At 36.2% G+C, this 21,680-nt stretch overlaps 1 protein-coding gene across 4 annotated transcripts in view; it reads right to left on the bottom strand.

Annotated features, from left to right (window-relative positions):
* ZFPM2 (zinc finger protein, FOG family member 2) overlaps positions 1–21,680 on the bottom strand; it is a 480,290-nt gene that overhangs the window by 363,320 nt on the left and 95,290 nt on the right. For all 4 annotated transcript variants that reach the window (XM_003256095.2, XM_030795003.1, XM_030795004.1 and 1 more), the window contains exon 2: positions 18,971–19,129. In XM_003256095.2, coding sequence (XP_003256143.1) covers positions 18,971–19,129 — 159 coding nt within the window. The remainder of the gene's footprint in view (positions 1–18,970; positions 19,130–21,680) is intronic.

The following is a 21,680-nucleotide window of genomic DNA, read 5'->3' as shown; positions in this document are numbered from 1 at the left end:
ACAAACGACTTCTCTCATCTATCACATACAGACCAGTGTAGGATATAGACAGATCAATAGGGAGTTGCAAGCTGGTGTGATGAGTGCTTTGCGGGGAGAAGTTCATGATAGGACAGGAGCACACAAGCATGACAACAAACCCAGACTTGATGCCACAGAAGTTTCTTGGAGGAAGAAACCAATAAATATCTGAAAATTTGAAGATGTGAAACTGAACTCTGTATGTTTAATATCCTGAGGCTACATGACTAGAAACAACTTTTTATTTTTTATTTTTATTATTATTTTTTTGGAGACAGAGTCTCGCCCTGCCAGGCTGGAGTGCAGTGGCACAATCTCGGCTCACTGCAACCCCCACTTCCTGGGTTCAAGCAATTGTCCTGCCTCAGCCGCCTGAGTAGCTGGGATTACAGATGTGCACCACCATGCCCATCTAATTTTTGTATTTTTAGTAGAGACGGGGTTTCACTATGTTAGCCAGGCTGGTCATGAACTCCTGACCTCTGGTGATCCACTCACTTGGGCCTCTCAAAGTGCTGGGATTACAGGCGTGAGCCACCACTCCCGGCCAGAAACAATTTTTAACATTAAAAATGGCAGCCACCTTCCCAAAGAGTCCCATAGGAAAAAAGATTATGGTAATTAAAGTTATTGTGCAAGAAACATGGCATCTTGAAGGTGGTGAAGCTAGATAGTTCAATGATGTAAGAGTATAATCCAGAAGACGTTTTAAGATGCTAAAGAGTTTGAAAAGTACTTCAACGGTCTAATGGCTGAGTGAAGTCCTTTCCTTCATTCAGTATATGCCAAATTTACCCCTGATCATTCTCATCCAGTATCTGACAGAAAAAGAAAATGGCAAGATGAAAATATTGTAATTCAACCTATTAAGGGGTTGATTGAACTAGTAGTTTCATATGATTAAAAAACTTTCATTAAATGTCACTTAACTGCCAAATCAGAACTGTAGAACTTAGATTTCAACTTGGTAGCAATACTCAATATTGATAACCTAGATTCATTGAATGATTTGCTCCAATTTGTTTCATTCATTACAAATAGAGATAATGAAAATAAGTATTGCTGAGTATTTAAAGAAGCACTACAAAAGTAGTTAAGTATACACATTTAACAGCTCAAAATAAATTACATTTTGCACCTATTTTAAGCTACTCATAAAACTAGGTAAGGGGTATGCAATATATATCACATTAATAAAAAAATTGGAGAGGAAAGAATAGTTTAAACTTTCTAATTATTTAATCTTTTCTTAAAGAAAGAATGCAAATAAAAAAGAAAGATGACTAAAACAAAATAATCTCATATGAAATGATAAATTTGGATGTAGAAAACAGAATGGATCAGAATTTAATTTATATTCATTTCAATATCTGCTATATGCAAAACACTGAAATCATAAAGATGAATAAGGTATAGATCATGTCATCAAGATCAGATTCTATATTAAATCTAAACATGGCTATCATCTCTTAAGCACTACTCAGCACTGGGTATACTGCTAAATGCTTTATAAACATCACATCAACAGCTCTGCCATGTATTAATATTCCTATAGTTCAGAAAAATAAACGAAGGGGGAGAGATGTGGAAAGATGCCCAGGCACACTGCTAGTAAGTGGCAGAACCAGGATTTGATGCCAAGTTAGTCTGACTCCAAAGACCACGCCCCTAACTTATTAGGACATTACCGTCGAAGTCGACTACATGGCAAGCAACAGAGATAGCAGGATGTGATCTGACAGCTGCTTTCTCCTTATCATGTTTAAGTCCCATTTCTTCATTACGGTTGCATAATTTTTTTTTTTTTGAGACAGAGTTTCGCTCTTGTTGCCCAGGCTGGAGTGCAATGGCTCAATCTTGGCTCACCGCAACCTCTGCCTCATGGGTTCAAGCGATTCTCCTGCTTCAGCCTTCCCAAGTAGCTGGGACCATAGGCACACACCACCATGCCCAGTCAATTTTGTATTTTTAGTAGAGATGGGGTTTCTCCATGTTGGTCAGGCCGGTCTCGAACTCCCGACCTCAGGTGACCAGCCTGCTTCAGCCTCCCAAAGTGCTGGGATTACAGGTGTGAGCCACCGCGCCCAGCCGCTTGCATATTAAAATAAAATGTTTAACGGATTTGATCTTCATAAGCATTATTTTTTTTTCCCTAAGGTTTACTATTTTACTTGGCACTTAGAAAAAATCAACTACATACAAATGTCAATCAATTACCATTGCTCACTGAGCACTTAAAGAATTAGATTTTAGTTTCATTCTTTTTACCATAACTTACTGCAATATCATTTCAGCACATTATTTCTATTTAATAAATAAAATGTCATAATTTTCCAACTTTTAGACCCTTCATCTTCTAACTTTATCTCAGAAAACTAGTTCTTATTTTTATGGTAATGTTTTGACATAATTCATTTTTTAATGCTTTTTACTAATGAAAAATAAGTGATTAAAATAATTTAATCAAATGTGAAATCTTTGAATTACTTTTAAGAAACTATTTTTTTCTCACAATAGAGACTTGCTTCTTTCCTTCCAATATATTTATTCTCATGAAAAAGTTATAATTTTATTTTCATATTAACCCAAGCTTCTTCCTAGTTTAAATGAAATTGACTTTATTGACCAACTTTTTTTTATACTTCTATCCATTTGTGATTCTATGTTTGAAATCAGTACTCTAGAGTAGCTTAGGAAAACTGGAATGAATAATTAATAGCAAGATAATAACGACAAGTTTGTTAAGATACTGCTTCACCAGCTGTGTTGGTAGGAAGAGGAAAGGAAGACAGAAAAAAGATGCCAAGAAGAGAATTACAGAAAGAGGTAGGAACTCATTTGACATCCAGTAATTTACTTTCTAAATTTTTTATTTATATACTTTTAAATAGAAATTTCAGTGTATTTTCAGCAAAGCACAAACATATTTAATGGGATAACCACTATATATATCCAGCGACCAATTCATAAAATGATGAAATGGAATAAATGTCAAGCAGTAACAAAATCTGTAATTTCTAAAATTATGGCTATGAAGTTAATGGTTTTCCGTTGCAAGATTAAACTCTTTTGTTACTCTTTTAAAAGATATCATACGCATTTTGTGGGCCTTTCCATTTTTCTTAGTCTAGGTTTCAGAATCAATGAGAGTCCTATAGGAGGAAATTGAAGGTGTTATTGAGCAATATAATGCATAGCATAAATGGCTCGGGGAAATGCACTTGAATATAGCCTTTGAAACACATGAAACAGAATCTTTAAATACCATATTAGGTATTGTTGGTAAGGTGGTAAAAGCAGTGGCTCCACTCGCCAGGCAAAAATAATTTATAAACCGCAAACAAACACCTTTTCACTCAAAGTTAAATACTTCTGTAGAAATTAAAGATTTGCCACATTCCGAGACAGTCACTTTTTCAGAACAGAATAGCAGCAGTGTTTGAAAGCAGTCATGCAAGCAAACAGCCCTTCTCAACCTTGCTCTTTTAATCCATGTAGTTCCTATCAATATTAACCTCTTATAGAAATTCTTGTACAATATAACTATTGAACTTTCTTGACTAGGAGTGTTACTGTAGCTGTTAGTCATCCCTATAATGTATTTTGCAATCAGCTAAATCATCAAAGTATTTTTTAACAATGAACAGTTCAGAAGTGACAGATCTACTTTCTTGTTCACAACTGCTTATCAGAGAATAGATATCACATATGTTTTCCAGGTGCTTCCTATAGTTAGGATACCTTCACAGAAGAAGCTCATGAAAGATAAGGTCATAAAAGAGATGAAAAATGTGTGCGCTTCATACACTTATGGTTTTATCATCAGACAAGATAGCTTTGGTTAAAGGACTGTAACAGTCAAAAACAGAAAACTGCAGCTCATACTGAAGGGCGAGGACATTAAAGTTTAAGATTCAGTTTGTGTTTGCTTCGCCTAATGGCCTCACAATACTGTGCAGCTTAAAACAATCGTTTGGTTATAGATTATCCAAACAGAAATGTCATGTTAAATTAACTCTATGTTACCAAATTATAGACACGATTCTATTTCCAGGAACAAAAATAAAAACATGCAGCTGTTCCCTTTATGGCAATACCTAAAAAAAAAAAAAAAAAAAGAATTTCAACAGTTCGAATAGATCCATTATGTTTGTGGATTCCTATCCTGGTTTCTAACTCAGGTCTCCCTTTGACTTACTACTTATGTATAATAAAATGTAGAGTTTTGCCATCTTCTGGGTAGTTATATTCAGTATACAATTATTTAAAAAAATGCATGTGACTTCTTTGTAACTTATTTGGGGCTTTCCTATCTGACAAAATGTTATTATTTTGACAGTAGCTTCAGACTCCTTAATGTGAAAAATTAAGCATATCAAAAGCCTAGAACCCACATTTACTTGGCTATACATTTGAGGACCGCAGATGAGGAAAAAATCCTGAAACAGTTGATAACAGTGGTCCAGGGCTAACACCGTCATGTTGAGAAGAAACTCAATCTCTTTTTTTTCTTTTTTTTGAGAAGGAGTCTTGCTCTGCCTCCCAGGCTGAAGTGCTGTGGCACGATCTCGGCTCACTGCAAGCTCCGCCTCCTGGGTTCACACCATTCTCCTGCCTCAGCCTCACGAGTAGCTGGGACTACAGGCTCCTGCCACCACGCCCGGCTAATTTTTTGTATTTTTAGTAGAGACGGGGTTTCACTGTGTTAGCCAGGATGGTCTCAATCTCCTGACCTTGTGATCCACCCGCCTTGGCCTCCCAAAGTGGTGGGATTACAGGCGTGAGCCACCATGCCCGGCCTCAATTTCTATAGTTAATGCATGACTACTGTCATTTGTAGGGTTTCATCATAGCTAGTAAGAGGAAAATATTGAAAATACTAATGTTTATGTTTACTGACATCATGTAAAAGTCACAATTAAAGTATTGATAACAGAGGAAGAAAGAACAGTGAATTACTGAACACAGTACTGAACATTTATCCCTGCTATCAATATTAACCTCCAAGTGAGAGTTTTTCTCAAAGTTTAAGTTCACTGAAGATTTGATGCATAAGGGAAATTTCCACAAGATAAAATAAGACAACTTTTAATCAGTACTATGTCTTGATAATTTTATTCCTCATTATTTCTCTCAACGAGCACATGAAAGGGTGAGATACATAAGCAAGTGTGGGAAAACAAGGCATTCAAGGCATTCTATTTTTCTTTCTTTTGAGTCAGAGTCTTGCCAAAGCTGGAGTGCAGCAATGCAATCAGTTCACTGTAACCTTGAACTCCTGGGCTCAAGCAATCCTCCTGCCTCAGCCTCTAGTAGCTAGAACAACAGGCCCAAGCCACCATCACCACCTAATTATTTTTATGTTTTGTAGATATGAGTGTCTCACTGTATTGCCCAGGCTAGTCTCAAACTCCTGGCCTCAAGTGATCCTCCTGCTGCAGCCTCCCAAAGTGCTGGGATTACAGGCATGGGCCACTGCACCCAGTCTGACATTCTATTTTAAACGATGTTTCTAAAATTTATATTTCAAAGTTTATATTTAAATAATTTTTCTTATTATCCCTTCCCCTACCTTCCCTTCAAAAAGTCTCACTGTAACTAATATCATTCCTATCAGAGGAAGATTCTAAATAGCTAAGACATTTCTTGTTCCAAAGAAGAGACACAGTAACACCTTATGGTCTCTAAATGAGGATATTCTTTACTATAACCCAATCACAATTCTACTGTTCTGCCACCAAGAAACCACTATCCCTTCTGTTTGTCAGCCTCTGTGTTTATTTAAGAATATTATTTGTAAGCAATCACTCATTAACAAAGTGTTCCACTGTATTATTAAATAGGACTTTATTGAAGCCACACATTCAAAATGCTAAGGCTGGAGAAGTAGCCAATAGAGAATGCATATTCTAGGCCTAATGAAGGCATCGTTCCGTATCTGAATGCCCTTTATATAACACTAGTTCAAACACTCTAATGATGAATGACTCGCAGAGCTCACAAATAAGGGCTAACATTTCTTTCTCCTGACAAATTCTGTTTTTAGCTCCTGCTTGATCACTGGAATTACCTTCCTCTTCCATTTTCTCTCTCTACTATGGCTTATGGAAAGCTCAGATTTGCAATTTCATATTTCAGCTTTCAGAATATTTATCTTCCTCTTTGTGCTTCGTCTCTACTGTTATTTCCTGTCCTTAGCCTTATGATCATTGTCCTTCCTGGTCTCTCTGGCCCAACTCACACCCGTCTCTATTGCTCTGCTTGCGTGCTCACCAGGCTGGTGTCGCTCACATGCTGTTCCCTCTACCTGAAACTCTGTGACTTCTTTTTGCCTAGTTAATGCCTCGCCAACTTCTATTCCAGCTTAAGTGTCGCATTCTTTTTCTTTCTTTTTTTTTTTTTTTGTTGAGACAGAGTCTTGCTCTGTCACCCAGTCTGAACAGTGGTATGGTACTATCACGGCTCACTGTGGCCTCAAACTCCCAGGCCCAAGCAACTCTTCTACCTCAGCCTTCCAAGTAGCTGGGGCCACAGGTATGCACCACCATGCCCCGCTAAGTTTTCTATAGAGATGAGGTCCCCCTATGTTGCCAACCTGGTGTCAAACTCCTGGGTTCAAGCAATCCTCCCACCTTGGCCTCCCAAAGTGCTGGGATTACAGGTGTGAGCCACCATGCCTGGCCAAGTGTCACATTCTTACAGACATTTTCTCTGACCCTCCTCACTAGATCAAACCACCCTGAACTATTTGCCTGATTATTTTATTAATGTCTGCCTCCTCACTATAAGGTAAATTCTACGATATCCAGGACCTTCCCTGTGTTTACTTACCATTGTATCCACAGCATGTGGATGTCACATGTCTGACATAGCAGGTGTTCAGTAATATTTACTGGATTAGCTAACGCATGAATGTTGAATGCACTGACTGCCATTATGCTTTCATTCATTAATTATTCTAATAACCAAGCCAAGCAAATAAAAGCTATGCACTTTATATAATCTGAAAACCCTCCATAGTAACATAATTTAGAGTGGGCATATGGCCACTTGACAACAAAACAGAGGCTTCTCTTTTAGCGTGTACCACACCATAAAAATAAGTTGTGGGCCAGGTGTGGTGGCTCATGCCTGTAATCTCAGCACTGTGGGAAGCCAAGGTGGGCGGGTCACCTGAGGTCAGGAGTTTGAGACCAGCCTGACTAACATGCTGAAACCCAGTCTCTACTAAAAATACAAAAAAAATTATCCAGGCATGGTGGGGGGCTCCTGTAGTCCCAGCTACTCAGGAGGCTGAGGCAGGAGAATCGCTTGAACTCGGGAGACAGAGGTTGCACTGAGCCGAGATCGCGCCATTGCACTCCAGCCTGAGCAACATTGCGAGACTCCATCTCAAAAAAAAAAAAAAAAAAAAAAAAGTTGTAGACAATGGGATACAAGACAAAGAGTCCTGTGGCCACTTCTGGGAACCTATCGTTACAGCTGCACTTAATCCTAACAGAGTTTCCACACCTCTGGGAAAAAAAAGAGTATTCCAGGTCCCATCAGCCTCCTTCTAACTCAGATGCACATCTAGCTTCCAACACCAGAGACAGTCCCAAATAAGTTATCACAAGATGCATTCAGACTATTTTTACTACAAGGTCTTCCAACAGCGTCTCCTCCCTTAGTGCCAGCAACAGGTTCTTGGCTGCTGGTGATAACACCAGAAAAACATAGATAATATCCACAACATTTTCCAGAGTTTCAGAAATGTAGACATTCTTTCCCTCTCTCTTCATTTTTTAGCATAGCACTTTTAAAATCAGGCTTTTCATGAATATCTGTGGTCTCTTTAGGCAAAGGGTAACTTATCCTATAATGATAATAGATTTGGAATTAAGGTATCTAATATAAACACAAACTCTTTTTGTGAATCTGTTTGGGTTTTCCAACAAATTAGGAAGTTGAAAACAAACTTAACATTCTTGATCCTGGTTGTCTCCTCTGAAGATCACTAATACTTACAGGTACTAAAAGGGGTTGAATCAGGCTTGGTGGGGACGAAAGCTTATACAATTCAGGGGGCCTCCTTAAGAAAAATAATTCAAAGTCCCACCTACAAAATTAGGTGCGGGGCCTTGGGAGGAGTCTGTCCAAGTGAAGAGTTCTGAGGTTTAAGCTTCATTAACCTCATAGTAACCACAGTAAAGGTCAGAACTATCTTTCTCAGATAAACGGTACTGCCCCAGTGCTCAGGTGTTCAGAAACCCGTCAAATGAGCCTCAGAATTCTGAAGCAACACCCAATATTTATTTGAATTATCCAAGTTTCAAATTGTCCCACACTGTTTTGAACTGTCCTAGGTCTATCATTTGCTAGAAAAATAATTAAACAATTGTGAAATAAACTAAAAAGGAGAATGAATACATCTAATATATTTGACAATGTTAAGTGTGAAAATAAGATGCATACTACATAATTTTTCAACACACATTCCTTTTATTAATAATTTGATATTTTTAGGGGCACCTTAAAAGTCACCCAGCACAACTGCCAATATTGTAAATAAAACACATCTGAGTTGGGTTTTCCTTAGCATATAAGCTACTTTCCCTGTCCATTTTTTTCTGGTATCATTTTGCATTTTTGTAGAATTGTTTCTCGTTAAAGGTTATTGTATTTTGGTATTCCCTTTAGGAGTCAGCCACCAATACAGAATATAGGAGTACAGAAGGCACAGATTAAATGAGGCAGATGCGTGCTGGTGAGTGGTTTCCACATTAGAATGATGCACATTATCATAAGGAAGCTTGGGAGTGAATGCATTGTTTCCTTAATCAGCCCAAGTTTGACACTATTTCCATATATATATATATATATATATATATATATACATACATACATATATATATATTTCCTTGTCTAACTTGTGCACGTTTTCTTTCCCTTTCTAGGTCACTGTATCTTTAAGAAATGAGAACATTCTTTTTGTAGTCCTCTTTCTGCCTCTATACATGCATGATCACATACAGCCACACATACATATCCATGCTTACCAGAAACAGGTAACATAGGTTCTCAGTATTGGTTAACTTGCCTGGGCCATAATTTGCATTGAAAAAAATTACAGTTTACGTAAGACCTAAAATATAGTGTCTTGAACTAATCATAGGGCAACAATAGAAATTACATCAAATCGCATTGTTAAATACATAGTAAGCAAAGTGTTTTATATATCTGTATGATAGATTTCCAGCTTGATAAATTTATATCATTAAAAATAATCCTTAAAGAGACCTTCCTTTCTGTCAGAAAAATATAATCACAGCCTACTGTCTGTGCAATTCCACTTTCCATCTCTGCTATGTGCTAAGACTTGGTAAGATACAGCCACTGTCAGGTTTCAGAACCGTTCCTTGTCTAATCTTTCTACTTCTCCAGATCTTTGATACGGAACCTGTTAGAATGCATTGCTTACTTTTCCAGTTCCTATGTTTATCTCACTTCCACTCTTACCATCTGTTGTACTGCATTTCCTTCAGAAAAGTGAAAAGTTTTCACAGTGCCCAGAGCTTTCCCTGCAAACAATGCCCTTTTCCCCTCTTCCTTCCTTCCTTTCTTCGTTTTTTATTTAGTCTTATTTTGTGTTGAGGTCAAACTATTTTAAAGAGTTCACTTTGCAAACATTTCTACAAGGCTGAAGCTCTTATCCAAATAGTTTTGATGGATTTGTAAACATTCCTGCCATTTATTACTGGCTTCTGCCCAAATACACACATTTTGGTGTGTCCTCACTCTTTTAAATTACCTGAAAGCAACATCATAAGAAACAGGCAGTGAGAAACTGTAGCTTACTGAATGTCTTTAAAACAAGGTAATATAATTTTCAGTTAGTATAATGAGACTAGCATGCTTTCAGTATAGCCCCTTACATTGTATCAAAACCTCAACTCCCCTTATTACAAAATGGTATATATTGACAGAGTCTTTAAAGAAGTACCAAAAGATAGAAATATTTTAAGAACATCCCTAATTCATTTACGTTGGCCTTTTTGTTTATTTGGTTTTGTAAGCACCCTTATTTTTGACTGACACATCATGTACAATAAGTGTTTATTAGAAAATGCCCAGTTAAAAATACCTCAAAAAAGTGAGCTTCATACTTCATATATCTAACCTTCTTCAGATGTTTTCCTCTCCCTCCTTCTACAAGAGTTACATAATAGTGGACATCAGGAAGCAAAATTAGTTCTCTACTTTTATTAAGCACCAAAAATGCAAGTTTTAATTTTGTGTTAGTCTTTAGTAGTTTTGTTGACTTTGGCCAAGTTGCTGAGCCTCTGGAAGTCACAGGCGAAAACAGCATCTACCATGTAGGACAGTAAGCTGATTAGAGATGATACATACACAGGAAGATGTCTGACTTTCGGGAGCAGTCAGCAAATGGACGTTGTTATTACCATTATTAAAATTATTATAATTGGCACATAGCCCTAATGCCAATCTCTGGAATCTCACTGAATGACAAAAAAGAAGCTGAAACAGCAATCTGCATCCTTTATCAGTATTTACTTTATTGGTGCAACATATTCAGTTATTTTTACCTGACCTTTTAAGAACAACAAAAAGTGGCTGAGTTTATTACTATAATTAATTCATCGCACCACAGCTTTCTACATTTCCCATTACACAGTCTACGTTTAGGCCTACCAGAGATAAAGATATCCCATCAGGTAATGGATGGGCAAACACTTTAATATTGCCTGTTGCTTCTCAAATGATAACAAAAACATTGTGAAAAATTTTACCTATTAATAAGAAAATCTACATTTATGTGAGAAGAGCTTTTTATCAAGTTTAATATGCCTCAAAAATATCTTCAGCAGACTGCACAGTTGAGATCTGTTGGTCAGCTCACAGAAAGAACAATGAATTTAGTTTGTCATATGCTAAACAATAGTACATATTATCACATATTACTTATATAAATGACCATGGGTCATTTCAAACGTTGTATAAAATTAATCACTTTAATTTGGTTGCGATTGTTATGATATCTGAAATGAGAGATGAGGTAAGTAGACAAAGCTTTATCTGACCCTTACATAGAACACTGAGTCATGAAGCAAATTTGTATACCTTCCGATTCCATCAAAACCAAGAAAATGTTTACTCTCATAAGAACAGAGTTCCTTCACATGCTCTCCCATTTTTCCAACAATTGTGGTTTTTTAAAAAAATCAATCTCATTCCAAACAAAAACTATGTTTTCAGACTTTTAAGATGGCTATAAAAGAGTGATGCCACAAGGTCATAAGGTATATATTTTTTCAATCTCATGAGATAAAAGCATTTATAGGACACTAGTTTTTTGTTTTCAGTGGAATCTCACTCTGTCGCCCAGGCTGGAGTGCAGTGGCATGATCTCGGCTCATGGCAACCTCCTCTTCCCATGTTCAAGCAATTCTCCTGCCTCAGCCTCCAGAGTAGCTGGGACTACAGGTGTGTACCACTGCACCCGGCTAATTTTTGTATTTTTAGAGATGGGATTTCACCATGTTGACCAGGCTGGTCTCGAACTCCTGACCTCTTGATCTGCTAGCCTCAGCCTCCCAAAGTGCTAGGATTACAGGTGTGAGCCACTGCCCCAGCCTATAGGACGCTAGCCTGTAATTTTACATTCTAAAAAGTATTACTTCTCATTTTGCATGGCTGTATGATTCACCTAAGAAAAACTAATGATTTTAAAATAAATTTCAAGAAAAAGAAGAAGTACTAAATCCAGGAAAATGGAGGCTCTGCCAAGGAATAATAATGTCATGTGGAGGGAGGGGGAGGTGGCGGAGAAGGGAAGGGAGGTTCCTGCCAAGCAAAGCTGGGGGCTGTTCAATCAGTCCTATCAGTGCTCCATCAGTGTCTCCACTCCAGCCAAATCCAGAGAAAACAAGGAGTCAAAGATTCAGGTCAATAAGCTTACAGGCGATTTGCACAAACAGTTCCTCCAGCAAGGTAAAAAACAAAGTCATATTGGCTTTTCTTTTTTATTCCTTCTCTTTGAACTCCCTGGTCCAAACACATCCTGGAAATGTCAATGTTATATGCAAGAATTTAAAGAGCTGAGCTTCTTAATCCCGTTAAGAAAAAAGGAAAAAAGTTGTCTGTAAAGGTCCCCTTCCTTATTGAACTCAAAGTGATTATGGTAGAGCTGTCTTATGCAGATTCTGATTCCAGTTACTCAAGCATCAGAGGGGGCAAAAACATGTCATTAAAGGCATAACCAAGGAGGAAGGAAAGCATGTTCATTGAAAGGATTTATAAAATATAGCAAAATAGACTTTCTGAACTAAAAGTAATAATAAACTGAACATAAGAAAATAGGAAACAAAATACTATGATGTTTTATATGGGATCAAATGAAAAACAACAGTTACTACTCCCACAGCCAAAACTGCATAAAGATACAGTTAAAAAAACATTCTTTTCGTTATTAAGACTCTAGATAAAACTTTTGTTGCTTTACCTTAACATTCAGGGACCAGGGGCAGGGAGAGATTAATGTCAATAACTTCAACTTATATTTGTTACAGGTAACAAGGAGGAATATGGCTTTTCCTCTGTTATTTCTTAATCTTTAAACAAAGCCACAAAACTACAGGAAACGAAAGAAAGAAAGGAGGATGGGAGGAGGGGGGAAACATTTCAACGAGCCTGGCAGCCTATTGGCAGAAGAAGTTGAGTACAATGATGAAACTGGTTCTACTTCTCTGCCTCTTGATCTAATTCAAGAATGTGGAAAGACATAGAAAACACAAACCCAACTCTGCTATTATGGAAGGGAACAAAGTGACTCATATCATCCTCAAACACCCCCAAACTGCTGTTCTGGAAACCACATTAATGAGCTACAGATGGAGTCTCATCAAGCGCTTGGCTACAGGGATAATTCTGATTGGAGTTATCTGTATCCCCTGACAGCTTCCCCATTTTACCTGTTTCATTTTCCTGCTTAACCTTTCCTTTCTGCAGGCCTTTCTTATCCAGGCATATACAAACTATGTCGTGGCCATGTCTTACTGCAACTCTCTTCTGTGGCTCACACCCTATAGTTTCTTTCTACAATTCTGTTCCCGAAGGCTTCCATAGTAGTGGGAATCCAACAGATTCCAAGAGCAGCAGGTTCTACAGGTATGACAGTGCCTCTTCTGCTCCCCAGCTCTCTGCTGTCCTCTTCTGGCTTCCTATAACACTAACCTCACAGGTACTGCAGACTCGACTCAGTACTGGAAGCTCATTCCTTTCTCTCAAGTCTCCAATCAAAGTTCACCTTCCCCATCACTCTTTATGAAACAGCATATGTGTGCACACTATTTCACTCCACCAACTTTGCCTGCTTTATTTTTCCTCATGGTCCTCTATCTCACCGAACATTATAAAATGTGATTCAATTGTTTATTGCCTCTCTCTCTCTCCTCCTGAGAGTGGGGACTGACTTTTGCCTAAGGCTGCATCCCAGTTCTGAGAAGAAGGTCTGGCAAAAAAGCAAATGCTTAATATATGGGTTGAGTTGTACTGAATTTGACCTAGTGAACAGAAGTGAAAGTTTCTGCCAGTCCTATTAAGTATCTGATTATGTTTGCTTTCAACTGGTATTAATTACTTATGGGGCTAACATTAAATCCAAGTCTGAATAACCCAGGTTTTTATTCTATTTTCTTTAATATTCTTTACATTTTTTATGTTAAAGAATCTTTAAAATAACCTTTGCTTTCTGCACACTATGTGGACTCTTTCTGAATGTAGTGAGAATTTCTATTGTTACACCATATATCTTTCCTTATTTTATCTATTTCCATCATGACCCCTCTTTTTAAACCTAACATTTCCAAACTGAAGAGCTCTAATTTTAGTTCATTTCTCTAGGGCATTACTATACCCAAGAATGTCTCTGATCATTCTTCATATCTAGATGCAAGGACAAGGCATAAAGATTTTTCGTCTTCCCAAAGCAACTTTGATAGCATCATTTTCCCTTCTGGCCTTTGTTTTAAAATCATAACATCAGCAAACAATTCGTAAGGACCCTCTTTAACTTTTCTAGATAATCATTGTAGATAATTCAAAGTTGACTTACATGTAGTTTCTTTGGGGTTATCTTTGTTTTTTGTAATTCAATACGTTTTGGGGGAACAGGTGGTATTTGGTTACATGAATAAACTCTTCAGTGGTGATTTCTGAGATTTTGGTACACCCATCACTTGAGCAGTGTACACTGTTCCCAGTGTGTAGTCTTTTATCCCTCACCCCCCTCACCTGAGTTATCTTTTTTTATATAGCATTACATTCTACTAGCATCCAGTGACATTGATCTGATTATTCCTGTTCACATATTTTGTGACATTCTCCTGGAATTTATCCCAAAACATGTTTATTTCACTTTACAATTATTAATTAGAACTGCTCCATGCCAATCCCACTGTGAAACTCACTGTCTTTGAGTTTATCCAAGAATTGCTCATATATAGGCATTCCCACCTGCCCAGTAGTGACATAACTACAAACTCTGCAGGTTGCTTTCCAGACCACCTATATTTCAGTTCATATTGGTTTGCTTAGTTCTACAAATACATCGATGTACTTCCATGTCTGGCACATAAACCAGAAGAAAGGCAGACAAAATAACTGAATCGAAAAATTCAGTACCACAGGAAATATGTAGCACTTATGGACTGAGTCTTGATGTCTTCATCATCTATAAATTCAAGAAAATAATCTTGCTTGTTTCCTTCCTCCCAGAGATACTGTAAGGCAAGATGCCACGTAATCTAAACTCATAAACAAAAGATGACAATGTAAATTGAAAGTATTGCTTTATATTTTGTTAAAATGTTTAAAATCTAAAGGTATCAAAGTAAACTTCAAGTAGCATCTTTTTATCAACATAGTTCATTTCATTTCAAAGAAATGAAAAATAGGAACATGAAATATGCAATTAATCCAAAATAAAAAGAGACACAGGAAATGCCAATAGAATTGCCAGGTTCAAATTTTAAGCATGCAACTATAACAAGGGTATCTCTGAGATGGACTTATATAATTAAGAATTTTATACATTAATGCTAACACAAAATTCTGACCAACAATCTTGGACATTTCTGTGGAATCTTACATTATAAGAGTGATTTGGGTTTTATTTAATCACATGGTTTAGAATGACTAGAAACTTTACTAATATTAGTAAATGCGACTTTGAGACTTGTAGAAAAACTTGCCCTTCAACAAGAACACAGATAGTATCAGTGTGGAACTGAGGAAAATATTACAATAATAAGAGCCATTGAAGAACTATAATTTTAGTTCATCACTGAAAATATCCTATATAATAGAAATGCTCAATTTCAAAAGAAAGTAGAAACTTTATAATAAGCTATGTATTCAGAAATGTAGAGTTTTTCTTTAAAAAAGGTATGATAACATATGATTGGTTTTATATAAAATGCAGTTGCTAAAATATGACTAAAAATATGTAGTAACTCTATGTGTATCCTCAATATGCTCCCCTGATAATGTGTCAAAATTTTTTGTTTGGAGAACTTAGACCTTCTAGCCACATTTTTTTATCTGAACTTTTAAGATATCCTTTGTTTAACAAGAAAAAAACATTCAATGTACAAAATTTTTATGCTTGGGACCCATATAAGTAACTAGGTCACAGGTAAATTTTGGTCATGGGTAGCCTTTAGACCAAGAAACTTCCAAATAATCCAATTCATTTTCCAGTAAATATCAACAATATTTAAATTGTCATAAATGATTTAAACTATGTGCAAAAAATGTTTCATTAATGAACCCAAGATATTATTATTATTATTATTTTCTTTTTGAGATGGAGTCTTGCTCTGTCGCCCAGGTGGGCATGCAGTGGCTCAATCTCGGCTGTCTGTAACCTCCACTGCCTCCCGGGTTCAAGCAATTCTGTCTGCCTCAGCCTCCCGAGTAGCTGGGACTAAAGGCACCCACCACCACGCCCAGTTAATTTTTGTATTTTTAGTAGTGATGGGGTTTCGCCACATTGGCCAGGATGGTCTCAAACTCCTGACCTCAGGTGATCCGCCTGCCTCAGCCTCCCAAAGTGCTTGGATTACAGGCGTCAGCCGTCGCGCCCGGCCTAAAAATATTCTTCTTCAGAGGAACATGTCTTATTTGCTTTTCCAGTAATGACACTGGCATTGTTAACCATTTAAATACTTCTACTTTTATTTTTTTTTTTTTGATATGGAGTCTCGCTCCCGTCGCACAGGCTGGAGTGCGGTGGTGCGATCTCAGCTCACTGCAACTTCTGCCTTCTGAGTTCAAGCAATTCTCCCGTCTCAGCCTCCCGAGTAGCTGGGGTTATAGGCACCCGCCACCACACCGGCTAATTTTTGTATTTTTAGCAGAGACGGGTTTTCGCCATGTTGGCCAGGCTGGTCTCCTGACCTCAGGTGATCCACCCACCTCGGCCTCCCAAAGTGCTAGGATGACAGGCGTGAGTCACCAGCCTGGCAACTTCTACTCTTTTAATTGCTAATCTGTCCTCTTCCTCACAATTGGCAATAAAACATAATTATGTGTCACTGAGAAAAATTGAGAATTCAACAGAAAGATTAGTTTCTAATTTTCCAGAGAGAAAATATTCTCTTTCCATTGTAGCTAATCAACTTAAGTGAAGAATGGATAGCACTCCTTGCATGACCTCAAGGGACGAAAAATCTATCAAAGAGTTGTCTTTCTTTTGTACCAGTTCCAACTGACTTCAGTGGGAATTCCCTGGTCATACATTCTGCAAGAGTAAAATAATGAAATTATTTTCCTATCAATAGTGATATTACTATTTACCCTGAAAAATACCATGTGAAAATAAGAATTGTTATTCTCACCCATTATGACCTTCTACTTTCAAACTAAACATTACAGAATTATCTTATAATACATATATGTTATTTATTATTTAATATGGTCTCTATATCATATACTAAATATTATTTTGTGTACATCTGACATTAAACATTTTTCCAACTGTTTATTAAAAAATTAATAATATCTACTGAATTTTGTTCAGAACAATTGTAATTTAATCTTTTTTCTTAATTCCTAAAGGTCTGTCATTATTTTTCATGAGTTAGGACTCTGATTAGTATAGCTGGAGTGACTGTCCTAAGACCATAGTTACATCATCATGTAAGCATTTGCCATAAATCTATTTTCTCCCAGGAAACTACTACCTTAAAACTTGGAGTTCTTTACTCTTTCATTCAACATATCCCTTAACCAGAGATCGTCCCAAAATTTGCAATTCATACAGTAATACCTATCATACTGCCTTCCTGGATGAATTAAATTGACAAAAGGTATAAATCCATACATTAACTCTTTTATTCACCTTCTAACTCTCAGTTCCTCTCTTTACTGCAATATCACAGCATAAGGTAGGTCTTCTACAATGCACAAAACGATGTATTTCCTAATAAGAAAAAAAATTGAGATGTCTTCAAACATAAATTTAAAAATTATCCATCTCCAGACAGCTTAGATTTATTGCCATAGCTACATATCATCAAGAAATGGTTCTAGCAACTAAGGAAAATATTAATTTGGCTTGAAATCTGAGTCAACACTAGGAAAAAAGGCTATTCTGTTCATACTTTTCTCATTTTCAATTAAAAATCTCTGATGTAGGAGACAAGGACCATGCTACAGGTCATCTTGAGGTCTACATGGTTAAGGGGGTTTTTTGAATTTCAGTGTGTCCAGGTGCCATTCTGTTTCCAAAGTTTTAGGGCCAGGGGTTCTACTGACCACAGGGATGGGAGCTGACTGACATCTTTTGTTTCTGACATTTTTTGTTGACACCATCAACAAGAGAAAATGATACTGGAACTTTTAATGATTAAATATATACATGGCCACCAAGATATGTGAATTGACATTTTTTTGAGAAGCTACATTGGCACTCTTGATTTGAGACTATGAAGTCTGATTAACAAATTCAAACAAACACACACACACAAAAGTCCACTTTATTATATTTATCTGCGTAAAAAACAAACGTCTGAATAAAAATGGTGCATACACAAACACAGACAGACATACGGAAACAGACATACACTTCCAGTCAAGCCCTCTGCAAAAGCAGCTGTTCTAAACCAAGAAAGTGATCCAAGCATTTGTGAAAACTGCACATTGGTGCAGGAGGAGATAAAAGACTTGCAAAACAATCCGATAAAAATAAATATATAAGAATCATGAGAAACCTTAAACTGACTTATAAAAAAGTAAACAAATGAGTATATATGCTCCATGAGAACACAGTCACTGGCAAGGCCATCTGGCTCCAAGTCATGGCTGGAAAGAAGCTGCGGTATGTCTCAAGTGCTTCTTGGATTATATTGTTAATGTGTCAAAAAAGTATCTAGAATGGAGAAAGAATGTGTATTTTTTTATTTGACAATATCCCCAAAGCACCATCCTCACCGTTGAAAATAACATTAAACACCTAAAGCATTCGGTTTTCAAAAGGAATGAGATGGAACCTTGGCTGAGAACTCTCTGCCTCATTCAGTGCTAATATTTAATGCCTAATTTAGTGCCTTGTAAACAATTAACATTCAATAAATTCTTGTTGAAAGAATGAATGAATAAGTGATCAACATTAAATATATTACAGTTAATTGGCCAATAACATGAAGAATGTGCATAGTTAATTGGCCAATCAACGTGAAAATATTTGTTTCAATATAAAAACTTACTGGTTATTAGAGTGGAGTTGCTCATGTCCCTCAAAATAAAATTTTATGTTTAAAAAAATCTGCACTTGTTTTCAGATGGTTGAATTATGTGTCAGCACTTTGAGCACTATTATGCATTTTTTTAAAACATTACAAAATCATTTAAGTGGACTCACATACTACATCCAACCATCAACAATTACCTTTGTTACAAAAGTATTCCACTTCTTCACAACTCAGATTTTCAGGCCCAAATTCTGTGGAAAAGCTTTCCTCCAGTGGAAAGTCTCCTTTGGAGATGATGTCTGTTTCCTCTGATGGACATTCTTCTTCCTCATCTTCAATGGCATCTTCAAGCGGCCCTTGAAAAAGAATCAGGGACACTGTACCAAAAATATCCAAGGAAGACAGTGAAATAAAATCCTTAAATAGAGCCTTTTTTTGTTACAGTGGTGAGAAAAATAATATACTCTAAGTAGTACCACCAAGGGGACTCACATAAGATAATGCCACATCCGTATACACAAGAAACAATGACCTATGATGACAGATCCAAGGAAACCAGTGTCAGAAGTTATAACATAGAAAGCAACCTGCATCTCCATTGCGTCCCCACCCCCAACCTCAAGCCACAAACTTATTTTTTTGATTCGCTCTTTAAGAGCAAAACTGTGCACTTTATGTTCATTTGTTAGAATTAACTGCCTGGTAAAGAGTACAAGTCTCTTTTACACTGTTGTACAATTTTACCTGAGATTTTAATAAAGATTTAAAGTAATTGAAAGCATTTTAATTGAACTGAGATTTTAATAAAGTCTATACTTTTAAAAATCCATCTTAAGAGTGGATTCTGAGAAAAGATTTCATTATATGTGTTTGAGGCTTGAAGAAAAATTACATATTTCTCTCCCTGATGAAAGCATAACCCTATTCATAATTAATTGAATTTTTTCTGAAATGAAAAGTGGTTTTCTAATGAAAAAATGTAATTTGTATTTATGTGATACTTTTTCAGTAATAAAAATACAACTCCCTTGGAGAGAATGAGAGTGAGGTGCGCTACATTAATGGACCTATTTTATTGAAAGGAAAGGGAGGGCTGGAGTTGTTCAGACCGATCTGAAGTGGACTACGTGGGAATACCACTGGGCTGATTGTGAATTTCTGACTGCCTCTAAAGAATCAAAGTAACCAACTCATTTTAATAAGTAGAAACTGCATTTGCTCCTAAAGAAGTGATGTGGCATTTTATCCAAAGAACACAATTATGGTAATTTGTACTAATTGTCACTCATGGCAGCAGTCCCATCAGACAGGCTAAATACTCAGAGCTCAGGCAGCCTCTCACTCTCACTTTTTAGAAATGTGCTAGGAAATTTCCAGGTCCTAAGGAGCAATCTTATAAATAATTTAAAATAGTGCATATACTACAATTTATATACATATATATATATATATATATATATATATGTAGATAAATAAGAAAAAGTATCGTATCTAGTGTTTCCCCAAAAAGCCAATTGTAAAAGGACTAAATTCATATGACACCTTGGCATAGACAGAATAATTGGATGGGTTTAAATGAAGGGATATCCAACTAAAAATTTCTTACAGAGTCTCTTTGTCCTTTAAAAAAATGTGTTTTACCTTTCATTCTTCAAAAGAGCAAATGTTAAGAAGAAAAGGATGCCCTAATTCCACTCTGGTCATATCGTGTTTTATTATACATTCCGTATGCTCAAGGTAGAAGGTTAAAAGAACCAAGGATTTTGTTTTTGTACCAACCACATTCAAAAGTCATGCATCCCATATTAGATTTTATCTTATTAACTGTTTCAAGTTTAAAATGTATAATCTTTCACCTTTTAGAATAATTATGTCAAAGAGCAAGACAAGCAAAGAATATATAAAATAGTAAGAATGTAAAACATTAGAATCCTTAAATCATTTATTTGGTAATTTCAAGAGATAAGTTCAATTATTAATGCTAAGTCTAATGAGAATTATAATAGAATATTTCCCTTATTTTTTTTCAAAAAAATGTAATTATAACAACAAATTTGATCAAAAGAAGACATGAGCTATATCATTTGTTTCATGTAAGAGTTTCAAAGCACTTTGTATTTTTTATTTGTATAATTTAAGGGGTAGAAGTGCAGTTGTGTTACATGGATGTACTGTGGTTATATATACAAAACGAAATACTATATAAAGCACTTTCTTACATGATCTTTAAAATAATCCAGTGAAGTAAGTATGAGAATTATGACTATTTTCATTTTGTAGATTTGAAAAATGAAGTTCACGAGGTTAGTTAACTAGAATAAGGTTTCCAACTGATAAGTGAAAACGTTAATGTGAAAATTTAAGATTATGATTATTTTTTGAGAAAGGGTCTGGCTCAGTTGCCCAGGCTGGCGTGCAGACGTGCAGTCACAGCTTGCTGCAGTTTCAAATTCCTGGGCTTAAGTGATCCTCCCACCTCAGCCTCTGGAGAAGCTGGGACTACAGGCATGAGTCAAGAGATTTTAAAAATAGTTTTAATTAATATGCTACTATGCGAACCACTCTTTGGTAGTTATAAATGCATTGCTTCAGAAACAAAACTATAAAACATAGGTAACTTAGAAAATGGTTAATTCATATTAACATAATTATTTATTCATAGATGCTTAATGATCTAGTCTTTAAAAATCAAAAACTCTCTTGCTGCTCTTCTCAAGTTACTGAAAGTCAACCAAAATATTAGACCCCTCCCCAAAGTCAGAAAGATAGTCTTATAGACTTACCAAAAATAAAACAATTAATTACTATTACTTTTATTTGCATAATTTATATCCACACTAAATCAACATGTAAAGTAGCTTTTAATATCAGTTATAACAGAAATTACAATATATACTTCTTTTGAAA

This window comes from Nomascus leucogenys, chromosome 16, assembly GCF_006542625.1.
Source record: "Nomascus leucogenys isolate Asia chromosome 16, Asia_NLE_v1, whole genome shotgun sequence".
NCBI classification, from domain to species: Eukaryota; Metazoa; Chordata; class Mammalia; order Primates; family Hylobatidae; genus Nomascus; species Nomascus leucogenys.
This window is presented reverse-complemented; position numbering and strand designations above follow the sequence as displayed.